Raw genomic sequence first — 15,075 nt, forward strand, 5'->3', positions numbered from 1 at the left:
ACAGCCTCCCGTAACCTCGTCAGGAGATTTCGGTAGTATGCTCCTGTGATGGTTTGCCTCTTACGAGCATAATCTGTTAGCACCACACCATGGCAGTCCCAAAAAACACTCAGCATCACCTTGCCCGATGATGGTTGGGTCTTCGCCTTTTTCGGCGGTGGTGAATCCACATGTTTCCATTGCTTGCTTTGCTCCTTTGTCTTGGGGTCATAGTGATACATCTCCAGCACTTGTCCATGGAGATTAGGTGGCTAAAGAAGTAATCTGGATTGGTCTGACACAGCTGCAACATTTCTGCTGCTGCCTCAGTTTGGCGGGCTTTTTGAATGGGTGTAAGCAGTCACGGGACCCAGCGAGCGGCAACCTTTCAAAATGTTGTGCAAGATGTTGAAAATTGATCCATGACTGATTTTCACTTTTTCCACTATCGCCTCGATTGTGATACACTGGTCTTCGAGCACCAGGGCCTCCACTTCTCTTGCGATTCCAGGTTCTTCAGAGAGAGATGGTCTGCCACTTTGTTCTTCGTCATTCAGACTTGTTTGACCACACTGGAAGCGTCTGCGCCACCTAACCACTGTGTCATATGATGGTGGATTGCAGCCGCACACTTCCACCAGCTCAGCATGGATTGTTGCAGCGTTGTTCCCCTTCAAATGCAGAAAACGAATTACCGCACAATACTCCACTTTATCAATGGGCTGCACCATTTTGTTTTGGCTCCTCTAGCGGCATGCTACGGTACTGTGGCACGGAGATTTCAATGTGTTCCAGGACTGCAGACATGCACCTGCAAACATACAAAAAATTAATTACATAACTTCATTTTTTCGAGGTGATAATTAAAACTTTACGACTACCCCTCGTATAGCTGGCTTATGTGACAATGCATATTAATACTATCTTTCATTCGTCTTGAATTCTTACTGCTACGTACATTTTCAAAATTATTTTTGTATATATATTTCAATGCATTTCACAATTTTAAGAATTTCAAAAAGATAATACAACAAATTATATTTCTACAGAGCGATCCATTGAAGTGTAGACTGCCGCATCAGTGTTTGTGCTATTGGCAAGGGAGGCACTCATGGCCGTTTGTCAGCATCATATAGTGTCGATGAAACAAGCGCACAACAGTTTCCGTAATTATTTTAAAAAGTGATTCCTTACCAGATTTATAAAAACAAATGTTCAAACTAGTCTCCTTCAATGCGCACACATTTTTGATACATCTTTATGAAGACACCCACTAAAGTAAGCTGGTGATGGGGGCTAGAAACTGGTTTTTACGGAGGTCCTGAATGTAGACAGGAGACTGTGAAGTGATAAGTAGGGAACGGAACTTTAGGTAAATAAATGTTTTTTCTGCGATAAGATAGAGACGCTCGTTTTTGTCAAAATTCTGATCATAGCCTTATATGTCAACACAGCAAATTTTATTTTACATAAAAACACATATTTTCCAGTTTTCCGTATGTAAATACATATTTTGCGAATTTTCATTTTAAATACATAAAATCGCTCATTGACTTCAGCTACCTCGAAATCCTCGAAGGAAAAATGTTGATTCTCAGCACCTCTTTCATATCGAGAGTGTTAGGTTTGTTTTGTCTTTGAACACGCTCGCTGGCAAACTTCTGGCGCCTCGCCTACGATCCTATTGGGGGGGGGGGAAATATTACCCCCGCTGGATCTAACGCACAAGTGCTAATGTCTAAATGTACAGAAATTTTTGGGAAAAACCAAGGTGTTCAAAATTTGTGCCAAATTGCACATGTTTTGGAAGGTGAAGTAGAGGAAGAGGAAGCTTTGGAAAACTTCAGCGTTAGTGGCATTTCGTGCTTCAAATATGCAAGAATTGTTTCTTGTGACGTGGAGCGATCTTTCTCACAATATAAGATGCTTTTTAGAGATAATCGTCACAGATTTACAATGGAGAATTTGGAAAAACTAAGGTGATCCACTGCAACTCTTCCAAAAAATAGCTCACTAAGAGGTAAGCATTTTTGTTACCAAATGTTTTTATTTTTGTCACATATTTTCCTGTTTTTATCACATATTTTCAACATTTATGAGACATAAAAAATAAATATTTCTGAGTTTTTTAGCACATAAAGTTCCGTTCCCTAGTGATAAGGGTCCTTGTTTAGTATTGTGTGGCCTGTTTCATAGTCAGGCGACTGTAAAATAATAGATTGCTTGCTACATATTGTGTGTTTTCTAGTGTATTCAACCACAAAGTGTGTTTGGCTCTGCAAATGTTTTCTACTACACAGTGTGTATTTATTTACGATTCATATGTGTTAACTCAATTGGCACATGAAGTTCAAAGGTGATTTGAAACATGATTCCCGTGTGTAAAAGTTCCATGTCGTAAATAAATCACTTTTTAACTAGTTACGGAAACTTACTCACTTGATTCACAGACAGTCTACAGTGCCGACATATGGCCGCAAGCACCTTGCTTGCCGATAGCGCAAACACTGATGCGGCGGTCAATACTTCAATTGATAGCTCTGTAGTTACGAAAGATTGCTGTCTTCTGATAGACACTTATGTTTTGTAAGATTAGAGCAGTTCAGGTACCAAATATTGTTTTTTGTTTTGGGCTTCTGCTAAATTATCCTTTTTCATATATCTACAGGCAGACTTAATTCACCTTGGTGCTAAATTCGCCCCCTGCATGAGGAAAGACGATAAGATCATAAGAGGGATAGAAAATGCAAGGGAAAAGGAGCGGGATACAGCATGCTGCATACGAAATGATAATTCCGGCTGTGTGCAGTCTTCTCGTGCCGATTGCTCAGTGAGTATTTATCTCCTTTAAGTTTGAATGCACAAATCTTTTAGTTTGTACATGAGGGGAAAATTCCGTATAAACTAGCCTGAAACTATTTATAGTTTAATGTGTTCTGCAGATAGAAATATGAGGAATGTAATACATGTGTTATTTATTAGAGCTGGGCCAATATAAGTGATATCTGAAAGCATTGGTTCAAATTTAATCAATACTTTTCCAGAGTTTGGTTGCCTTACGGAGTCTGGAGAATACATTTGCAATACTGTGTGAAAAAATGGATTTTCTGATCAAGTCTCTGCTATTTAATTATTCTGATTATCTCATTGTGAAATTATAAATATTTAAAATAAAATTTAGGAAGATTGATATGGTATAGTTTGAATGGAATGCTTACATATTAAAATGTATAAATATTCTGAACAATATCAAATTGAAGAGATGTTCTCGGGCAATTACCAGGTGATTTCCGGATAGGCTTTCGAGGTTTCGAGAGCTAACATCAATATTAGCTTCAGGGATTGAAGTGCTAAACTTGACGTGACGTTAGCTCTCGAAAGCTCGGAAACCTATCCGGAAATCACCTGGTTGATTGCCCAAGAAAACCTCTTCAATATTCGCCACCAGGAAACCTTAAAGAAATATCAAATTGTTTCATGTATTGGAATCAATAAGAGAATCATCATCGGTAGCATTATTGGTTCACTGCGGTATCCCTATTATTTACTCTCCAAACATGTAATTGTTGTTACAAATGGTGTAACAAAGAATCCCACCACCAACCTGTCTCATGGTCTCCTTGTTGAACCATACAAGAATCCCGCCAACTATTTCCAAACACAACTAAGCATCTCCCTACCTAGGAATTTCCCCCTTCAAGCACTGGTAACACACACAAAAATTCTTATAAATTCCCTAGAAATCAAATAAAAAAAACACGACTGCATTTAGTTTGAAGTGGAACTTCTAATCTCTAATTTTCCAATATCATTTCCAATTTCCTTTGTTGTTTTTCCATTTTTCTGTATTTTTCTCACTTTGTCATTTTTGTACCTCTAGGCTAATCACAACCATGAGGATGAATGAGAAAATTGATGGACACCAACAGAGATGATGATGTATTTTTCCATGCCTTTTTCATTCATTTATTGCGACGCCAAGGGTCCCGGGTTCGAATCCCGCTCGGGCTTGGTTGTTTGTGAATGTCCATTCATCAATTTCATCATTTCATCACTCATCCCCATCTTTGCAAATTAGCCAAGAGGCACAAAATGCGAAGTAAAATAAACTAATCAATCAATCATTCATTTATTATACTTTCATACTCTTTCTTCAATAGTCATCATCATCATCATCATCCTTCGCAGTTTCCTGTTTCTGGCTGGGTCGGCATTCCTTCAATAGTCGGGTCATTTATTTATGTTGAGATAGTGAACTCAACAGTTAAGAAGTCAATATTGCAATTAATAATACATAATACAATAAAATAAATTATTGTACAAGTTTGTAACATTCTTCAATAAGCTTTGTTACAATGCTTTTATTACTGATCCTTGAAATTTCATAAATGATTTGGGGGAACATATTGATGTTTTTATTTATCTTTTCTTGCGGGATTGTAGAACACACTTATTCTCCACATAGGTGACCTTTGATAATCATCCTTAGCTATTACGTTACTTTATGAACCACATGTATTCCAACTACGTTAATAGATAATATAATGAAACAAATTATGTTATGTTTCTTTGGGCATCACGTTTTTTATTAAAATGTGTATCAATACTACTGACTGGTTTCTCATCATTGTGCAAATGATGGTTGAGGTATGGTGCTTCTACTTACATCTTGTTCTATATAAGCATCTGCTGTAAAAAGGGTTATGATAAAATGAGTCGGATATTATTAAAGCATTTTGTTCATCACTGTGCGTCTTCTCTTCTGTATACAGGGTGTATCATAAGTAATAGCGCAAACTGACACAGATGAAAGTACACAATAATAGAAGCAAAAATATGTCTCAATAAACATGGGTCTGCAAACGAGCCTTTTTCGAAATAATTGCGAATGTGTGGTTACAAGCTGCCACTGACTTCATTGTTTATAAACGTCATCCTAGTTGGTAAAATGTTAATAATGTGTGAGAATGTGCGGTTAGAAGCCGTCACTGATTGTATTTTGTAAACACAGAGTGCTTTACTTCTTCTGAGGTTTGCTCTTTGTTTACAAAGCAGAACAAAACCGAGAGGTGGTGTTGTAATCAAACAGGATGGATACAATCAGTACAGAGAATTGTACATGCTTGTGACAAATTCCGAAATGAACTGGGGGTGTTCAAAAGAATTCGAAATTCAATACGGGATCGCGTACAGTATTGCATCCAGATGCAAGGACGACACTTTGAACACCTCCTTTAACAGGTACGAGTGTACAGTAATTGTAACATGTAACATACTAACATTTGTTAAAGTAAGTAGAATGTTCAATAAAAGCAATGAGATCTCCAGTGACTTTTCTTACTGTATTATTAGCATTTTACCAACTAGGATGATGTTTACAAACATTGAAGTCAGTGTCAGCTTGTAACCACATATTCGCAATTATCTCAAATGGCTCATTTGCAGACCCATATTTACTGAGACTTCTTTGCTTCTATTATCGTGTACTTTCAACTGTCAGAAATTGTTTTTTTTTTTTTTTTTTTTACAATGGTATATATTTTTTACTTTACAATATAATATTTTCTGCTGACGCTACAATATATACAATATCTGTGTATTTCTTATGTCTGTGCAAATAAAGTATCACTGATGGAAATCACGTGCACAAAACACATGCATTACAATATATGTCATAGCAAGCTATCCACACTTCACAGCATACACATTGTGCATTGGGTTTATTTCAATACATTTAATATATAATTTGATATCACGTCTGTAATATACGAATGAAAGAGAAAGAGGTGAGAGTGAGTGTGAGAGTGGTTTTGGCCTGAATTTGTGTCCCAATATGCACCAATTATGCACAATGTTCACTATATGATCTGTTTTTCAGTTAAGTGTACATATAGATGTATATGTATGTATATGTAAAAGCACATTTTCATAAAAAAGAAATGAAGAATTACCAAAAGAAGTGCACAAGCCTGTGTTCATAGCCTCCACATGCAAGATGTAGGATTTCAGTTGAAACACACATGCAAGCTTTCCTTCCCCTCACTAGTGCAAAGTACTGGGTAGTAAGACCTTGGAGATCTTTACTAAATTATGACATTAAAAAAAAAATGTCACATTTGTTAGAGTTATATAATTTTTTTTTTAACATTAAGGCAGATTGTTATTGAGAAAAAGAAGTGTAACTTATCAATAAGGAACTTATGTTTAACAAACAAAAACTTCTCCTCAGTATGGGGAAAATTTTACCCATGCCCTTATGTTAATTTATAATGAAATGCCAAAGTAAATTAATTTAAATCCTGAAATTAATATAAATTAAATATATAAGAAAAACATGTTTTGAAATCCCTTCATACAAGGGTAATTCAATCAGTAATATTTCAGGCCATTTTTTTAAACACAATTTGCCATCAACTTAACGAAGGAAGCCTAAATCTGAAACAAGTACTCCATAAGAGCATGTCAAGCACCAAGGAAAACAAATACTTTTCAAGAGTGTTTTGCATTGAACATTTCACTTATTAATGTGTTATCTGCCCTTGTATCTTTAAAGTAGTAGCTGATGTTTCGTATTTTCACATATAGTTGTTGTTTTAAGTCCACTTTATGCAGAGAAAGGCTAATCAGGACTGGACCTAAAGTTTAAAGTGGGATCCGACTCACTGCAGCATGTGCCACCACTGGGTACCATGTGCCACCACCCCTTGATTACAAGGCGACGATGTTACCTCAACGCCATCTGGGAGACCATTTTTTCACATATAAATATCAAAGTTCATGGAGATGGTTGCAAATGCCAAGCTAGTTTTTGAACTTGAAATTCAACAGCTTCCATTGCGCAATTTATCTTTGATTTATCTTCCTTTACACTTACATAGGTAGCCACGGTAGCTCAGTCATTAGGGCATCTTGACTACCATGCGAGAGACCCAGGTTCGATCCCCGGCAGGGGTATAAGTGGGTACCTGGAGGAAACTGAGGGGTAAAGGCAGCCAGGGGCATGGTGCTGATCACATCACCCCCACCTTTGGCCATGATCCCTATACGCCTTCATGACATGGTAAAAAACACAGGGGAGAACGTTACTTTTTTTTTTACTTACATAGGAAACAAGAGTGACATCTGAATTCTATGACATTATCCTTTTTCCATTTTACAAAAACTACCTTAAGCACACGTTTGATCAAGAAAATCGTAGGATCCTTCATATAAATCCTCTGGCAGGTGAAATAAACCTGTAAGTATTGTGTCAGCAGTGAGGAAGTCTGGGCTAAATGAAAAACCTACATGCAGTTGTATTGTGCATTCACTGCTCCTCTTTCAATATCAGTGTCCATACATAACTAGTCCATCAGGCTTTGAGCTCAGGCTAAGGGATGCATGGCAATTCGGGTCCCCTGAGATTTCAGCCAGTGTATGGGACTAATGGCCACCCACTGTCATGAGGAAATTGGGGAGCTATGAATGAATAGCAAAGCCCATCATGGAAACCTTCAACAATGACGGGTTCATTGTGCTGACCACAACTGGTTGGATGATTGCCCATCTCTGCCGAGTTATGTGGGAGTTAGGCTGCCAGTTGTTAGGTAGGCCCTGAGTCTTGCAAGCTGTTGTACCATGGGTACATGACTCATCTAGTTCTTTGCATCTCTACGGTACATTTTCCAGCATCTCTTCATAATTTTTCTGCAGTCTCACTTTTAGTATAAATGTTCCTGTGTCCACAGAACTACTAGATGCAGAATTGTCTTATTTTCCACAAAATTTACTCTAAATTTGCAGCTTTACGAGAATAGTATTTAGAAGAGTTTAGTGATTGTTGTAGGTTATTGTTGGTCATTGCCATGAAGAACAGAAATGCCAAGCTTCAATCATTGGTATCAATTCATGATATTGACATCGAATGTCACTTGGTGTTCCTTTACATAGCTCTTTCTTGTCCCATATTCCACCACGTATAGTGAGGCACATCTGTAATCCATTGTAGATACTTTACAAAATGCCAACGTGGAGGTGTGCCTTAAATGACGATCTACAAAGCAAGTAACCTTTCCTTAAGAAAACAATATCAGAAAGTTATGTATGATGTGAAACATGTGGTGCAGATTTTTGTGTTCCCCATGGTGCTTCACTTTATGTAAATAAACATTTAAACAGCAGCCAACGTAAACTACAAGAATCCGGTGCAATCTCAAGTAAGAGTACCACCAGCCTCTTTGGTGGTGTGGTTAGCACATCATTCTACGATGCCAGGAGTTCCAGGTTCAAATCCGAGGCTGAGCATAGGTATTCTTTGTGAATGCCCCTTCACCAATTTCATCATATCATCACTCATCCTAGGTTAGCCGAAATTGGCAGAAAAGTGATGCTAAATAACAAATATCAAATCAAATCAAATAAGACTATCAAAAAAAAAAAAAAATTGACTACAAAAACTAAGGATTTATAGATGGAAGCTGCAGAAGATGTATGGGTTTACCATATCATAAGTCAGTTTGAATATAGTTTGTTTACTCGCCATTGCAAATAATGTATAATGATGTTCATTTATGACGTTTTCGGCTGCGCACATAAAGTGTCCCACTTTGGCTTCCAAAATTTTTGTCACTTTATGTTTTGTTCTTGAGCATATATTTTGTAAAAGAGCATATACTTCCACAATTAAAGGCACCGAGACTGCTGAAATTGTGCAAGTCAGTGTAACATGTCATAAATGTGGCACAATTTGAGTGGAAAAGGAATAAATGCTACTAATACTGTGAGTGAACTTGTTTTAAAAATATAAGACTTGTCTCACTTTTCTAATATTTATGTAATGGAGTAGTTTAGTTGAAATTTGGAAATTATAAAAAGTTTGAAGATCTATTTTTTTAAAAGTATTTATATATCTATATTGTTTTCCAGAAATTATTTTCAGTTTTCCTTTTGAGAACTGTAAACAATTTATAACTTTATGATACGACAAAAAAATTTGCAATCATTGCATCAAATAAGGGAAGGATATTTGTGGAATGTATTGTTCTTGTATTTCACCATTACTACAATTATTTGTGATTGGGCTAATCAGTAACTCTATTTAACTACTCTTACATCCAGTGAAATTTGTCCAGTTGTTCAGGTCAACTGTAGATATTTCATAAACTTCTAGTTCGACAAAATTATAGTGTGGTAGATTGAAAAAAAATATAAAGTTCATTCTTTGTGTGATGCAATATTGATTCCAAGTGGCATATTGATATATCTGCAACATTTATGGAATGTTTTTTAAATACTAATTCATTGTAACATTTATTCCGAACAGTTCCGTTTCTTTCTTAGTTATCATTGATAATGTCAACCTGGCACTTGAAACTAGTTTTTGGTTAGTGTGCATGAGCATATTGTTATTACACATGCAAATCCTTATACAGTAAAAAATAAATAGTTCTTGATCATTGAACATCAAAACTTGTGCTATGGCAGTGTTTTGTTCACTAACATGTACTATCAGGCAACACCACTGCTTTAACTCTTGCATAACTACAGGTCAGTGTAACAGTATTAATTTTTACATCCAGTGGGAGAATTATGTTATGGATGGAAAGAAAAGAAATTGTGACATCCTCTCTTTTAACATTATTAATTTATTTCATAATTTTCATATACTTAGTCTAACTCCAATTACATAGCATCAGTTAATGATCGAAATATTTTTACACTAACACACCCTTCTTAACAATTAATAAGTATTTTATTTGAAAAATGTAGCAATGTTGATAAACATTAAAATAAATATTTAGTGTGTAAATTATTTCCAGATACTAAACGCATATGTATTGACTAACATGGTTTGAAATTTAATATTTATATAGAACTATTACCGTCATATAAGCTTTTTTTCATGTTTACTTTCATTCAATACTATTGGCTCAATTCCAGGAATAACATTGAGGCATAATGAAGGCAATGCATAAGTTATCTAGTATGGTAATAATTCATTATTGAGTTCATCTGAAAAATTAAAATATCCTCTGACAAGGGAAGTGTTTTGGTTCGATTCACCCACCAATCAACATGAACTGAGAACTGTACACAACAATTATTTTAAGTGCACATGGCACAGTGGTTCGAATCCTTTTTTAAAGTGTAGGTCCAGTCCCGATTAACCTTTCTGTGCATAAAGTGGACTTAAGATGACAAATCAAACAAACAATTATGTTTTAAGCAATACAAGTAAATATGTTTATCATTTCATGCACAACTTGCGCAGCAATTTTATTATTAAAAAGAATGGGAAGCTTTTTTATATATATAAATAACTCTGCCCTTGCCAGAAATTGTTAACTTTGAGCATATTTCAAAACTGGGACGTAAATCTATCTTGATGCAGTAGTGAATATTTCTCATTAAGTCGGTGTGAATCTCAAACTGAATGAATTTGTTGAATCTGAATTCAAATTATCCAGATCCAGTAGGATCTTGAATTCTGGAGCTGATATATGAATCTGAAATTCTGGATCCAACATCTTAATCTTGAATCCAAAATCCGATATCCAAATCTCGAACCCTGGTTCTGAATCCCAAATCCTGGATCCTACGAGAATCGTTCAAGTCAAACTAGGAATATTGGTTTTTCAGAATAATGGAACACACCCGAACACTTTACGTATAAGAGACAAGTGTTACCAACTTTACTTATAAGAGACAAGTGTTACGACATGGAGTGCTAATGTCGCAGGCAACATGAGTCACTTGTTAAACAAGATGACACTCAAACCTTTGAGTACAAAATGGAACATACTGTGAAAAAAATTTGTGAATGAAGGTGTAAAACAGAGCGAAATTCACAGAAGACTTCAAGCACAGTATGATGATGGGGTCCATATCTGCAGTAAAACATTTCAATGTTGCAAATGGTTGAAAGGCGGCCATAGATAAGAGCAAGATAATCCTGGTCGAGGCAGCTTGGAGTTACTGCTGTCGTTCCCATGAACATTCTACAAGTGGAACTCCTGTCCTTTGAAAATCGATGAGTAACATGCCACCCAGTGGTGTAATCACCAACAGTGTTACGGCTGTCAGGTTTTCAAGATGCGCATGACCCTCTGAAGAAAGAAAAAAAAAAAGCCTGGTTTCAATCACTAGGAGCGTTCTGTTTCTGCAAGACACAGTTCCTCAGAGGCCAGCATGTCAGTAGTAATGAAGAGGTGAAGCAAGCAGTCCAATCAAATCTAATTACATTAAGAAATAAAAGTATTTTCTAGATATCCAAATTCTGAAATTCTGAAAATCAAAAGATCTAGTTTGATTTGAATGCCCCTTGTATATCCAAATCTTCAATGATATTAGGAATAGATATCCAAATCTTGAAAGATTTGACTGCCAATCCATACATTGAATGTGAATTTGTGTCTCGGATGCTGCACCAATTGGAAAACAAGGGCCTCCCAGATGGCGCAGTGGTAGCGTCATCACCTTGTAATCAAGGGGTCCCGGGTTCGATACTTGGTGGAGGCACATAGTAGTTCGGATCCCACTTTAAACTGTAGGTCCAGTCCGATTAGCCTTTCTGTGCATAAAGTGGACTTAAAAACAACAATTCAATCAATTGGAAAGCAGTGTGGACTGGAAAATATATTGCCAGAAAATGAGGGCAAAATATTTTCCTACACAGCAAATTTTTCGAATTCTAAAGTCAAGTCCATTTATCTCTCTACCACATGCATCTTATTTTCGCTGTAGCAATGAAGAAAAGCTATTGAATAGAAAAGATAATACCACAAAGATATATTGCTTTTAAATTGTATATTAATCAAATATCATGATCAACCCAAGTTGCAATTAAAAAGAAAAATATTATTGCTTTAGGAGTACAGAGCCTTTTACGCTGTAATTTTGTATTACCTTTTTGAATTAAGACTCAAACAATCAAAATAAACTAAGTGAAAAATCTAGAAACAAATTGATTTAAAAGTTTAGAAATTACTGAATAACACAGAAATGTGGTATTAAATTTGGCTGAATGATATTTCTTTTAACTAAATCAACTGTATTTAATATTAAAGATATACATGCTTAAAACTAGCCAAAGTTATGCAATGATGCGGTATATTATTTCAAATAACACATACAAGCTGTAATGTTCTGTTTTACATAGAAGCTCAAGCATCTAGTAGCTGAAAAGAAGATTACAACGGAATACGATCAAAAATTCTGATTTTTTTCACTTTTAAGTTGAATTTAATGTATTTGATCCTTTTGAATTTAAATTAAACATTTGTCCTCATTGAACTAAAACTTATAAAACTCTTTAAAAATACTAAGAATGAAGAGAAGGTGAAACATCTAGAAAATAAAATTCACTGATAAAAGAAGGAATGAATTGAAGAGATTTTTCTCAGATATCAATCATGTGAATTCATTCTTATTGTCATGAATGTTTAGTAGACAGGATTGACATTGCTTATTTACATTTTGTATGTGTTAGGTGGAGGATTCCAGTCAAATAAAGAAAAATGTTGTAAGTCCACTTAATGCTCAGTTAGGCTAATCAGTACTGGACTTACAGTTGAAAGTGGATCTGAGCCACTATGCGGTGTACCTCCCCCAGGTCTCAAATCCATGGCCCCTTGATTACAGGCTGAAAACTCTGTATACTGTGTTCAGATTTTTAAATAGATATAAAAAAATTGCTAATAAAGAGGAATAAAAAAGCTATATTTACAGCCACCACACATATATGCTACATAATTTATTATATACACCTGCCGCAAAATTACTTCGGATCTCATAACAAAAGCACAAAAAATACAGAAAATTCATGTGAAAAGCTATTATTTCAGATTCCGTAAAAAAATTCCATTCCATGTCCAATATTTAGGCTTGGTTTCCATGGAAAACTTTCTAACAATGGAAAGTTGAATCTCACTTTTAGCCATTGTTGTTATTTCCATGGAGATGATTTGAAATAAACAATTACCTAATTTCAAACGCCCATATATCCGTTGCTAATTAACATAGAGAAATGATTTTGCACGCAATGGATTCAGCTCGATGCCTTCTATTGGATTCCGTAGAAAATTTCATTCCATGTCCAATATTTAGGCTTCATTTCCATGGAAACCTTTCTAACAATGGGAAGTTGAATCTCATTTTTAGGACTTATATTACTTCCGAAGTCTTAGTGATGCCCAAGCGCATCCAAATGGTTCTCAAAAGCAAAGGCAACATGACTCCGTATGCATTTTTTGCTGTATCTAATAGCTTAATAATAGCTTATCACATAAATTTTCTGTATTTTTTGTGCTTTTGTTATGAGGTCCGAAGTCATTTTGCGGCGGGTGTATAATACTGAAGAGAATATTTTCACGTTTAGTTCCTCTACTATACATGCACTATAACTGTACGTTAGACCTACTAAAGGTTTTTGTAGTTTTCCGAGACCCAGTAGAGTTTGTCTAAACAGAGAGTGTTATGCCATCAGGGAGTCCTGCCCAGTGTAGGTGCAAGGCTAATTTACCCCAGTTCAAAGTCGATTATTGCTAACCTGCTGTAATACTAGCAGTCAATTAAAAGTAGAACATTAACTAAAATGGTCTACCTAGAGCTCACACATGCAAAGGACAGTTTAGCCAATTAGCTACATTTAGATTACTGCAAGCACACCATACTCAGTGGCGGAGAGGGGGGGGGGACAATTTTTGCCGTTTTTGTCCCCAAACTATGCTAAATCTTATGTACAAAGGGAAATGTACTGTCTTTGCCCCCCCTGTTTTAGCACCTTGCCCCACCCCCCCAGTTTTGGGACCAAATCACCCCCACTGACCATACTTGATACCCGGTGGAGGCACATAATGGTTTGGATTCCACTTGTACTGTAAGTCCAGTCGTAATTAGCCTTTCTGTGCATAAAGTGGACTTAAAGCAAGAAGTCAATCAATTAATCAATACAAATACATGTAAAGTATGGCATGGCCACCAATCTTGGATAATCGATATCTGGATGCCAAGTTATCCAATATCAGTTTCATATGCAGATAGTATAGATAATTCCAATATCCGGATAGTACAAATTTGGTGAAGGATTTATGGAAAATCCGTACAGTGAAATACGAACATGAAGAATAAGAATATGTGGATAGCCCGTAAAATGTTTAAATGATGAAACTGTCCAGATAATGCACACATTCAGATATCCAGACATTTTGGATAATCCAAATATCTGGATAATTTAGATAATCCAAGTAACCTGATATTGGATATCCAGATGATTTGGATAATCTGGATATTTGAAATCCAGGTAGAAAATTATTTAGGTTTGACCATCCCTAATGTAACTAAATTGACTGTCTTCTGTACATCAATCCCTAAGGTAGCTTTCACACCAAGGCGACACGTGTCACTTGGAAATGAATCTTCAGAAATAAATGTAATCTTCCATGCCAGAATGACATTACAAGCAGTGCTTGACTTGCAATGTCACTCAACTGAGCTACTTTCTCAAAAGAGAACACCACATTGCCTCAGTCTGTTGATTGAACATGCCCAGCGAATCCTTTTTCACAGACTGGAAGGGCTCATGTTGCTTTCCATTTGTTGCTTCAGTCTGAAAGCTCCCTAATGACGGGATATTAAACTCTCAAAAACCTTGAACACATGTTTGACATTAGAGAATCTCTTCGTTATTCATCACTAGACAAATTTCAAGGAAGGAAAGTTTGTATGATTGTGTACTTTTCTATGTGTGTACTTAATCTATTTTGATGTCAATGTTCTGTAGCAACACCATTGATTAAAAGAGGAACATTATAATGAATCCTACATGTTCTCTACACTCTTGTGTAACCATGCCTTCTTGTTTCTTTTCCAACCAACTGGTGCGAGGATTACTACCAACGGTACGTCACGATACTTCCATAGTAAAACCTTGCCTGATAGTAGGACTTCTGTTTGGTTCTGTTTTGTTTCAGCATTTGTAGTTCAAATAGGCATTTGTGTTGAAGAAAGTCTTATGCAATTGTTGCATGTCAGTGTGTTTGTGGATTGATTTTCCTTTTTTAATTCTTTTTTTTCTTTATTAACTGTACTTGTGTAATTAAAATGCCATTTTATCTGCAT

The 15,075-nt window shown here is 35.9% G+C and overlaps 1 protein-coding gene across 3 annotated transcripts in view; it reads left to right on the plus strand.

Annotated features, from left to right (window-relative positions):
* The window catches only part of rho-5 (rhomboid-5), a 670,560-nt gene that overhangs the window by 633,667 nt on the left and 21,818 nt on the right, over positions 1 to 15,075 (plus strand). For 2 of the 3 annotated variants that reach the window (XM_083125574.1, XM_083125572.1), the window contains 2 exons: positions 2,648 to 2,809; positions 14,835 to 14,855. In XM_083125574.1, coding sequence (XP_082981700.1) covers positions 2,648 to 2,809; positions 14,835 to 14,855 — 183 coding nt within the window. The remainder of the gene's footprint in view (positions 1 to 2,647; positions 2,810 to 14,834; positions 14,856 to 15,075) is intronic. The other variant, XM_083125573.1, reaches the window with a different exon arrangement.

This window comes from Lepisma saccharinum, chromosome 7 (assembly GCF_977018435.1).
Source record: "Lepisma saccharinum chromosome 7, izLepSacc3.1, whole genome shotgun sequence".
Lineage (NCBI taxonomy): Eukaryota > Metazoa > Arthropoda > Insecta > Zygentoma > Lepismatidae > Lepisma > Lepisma saccharinum.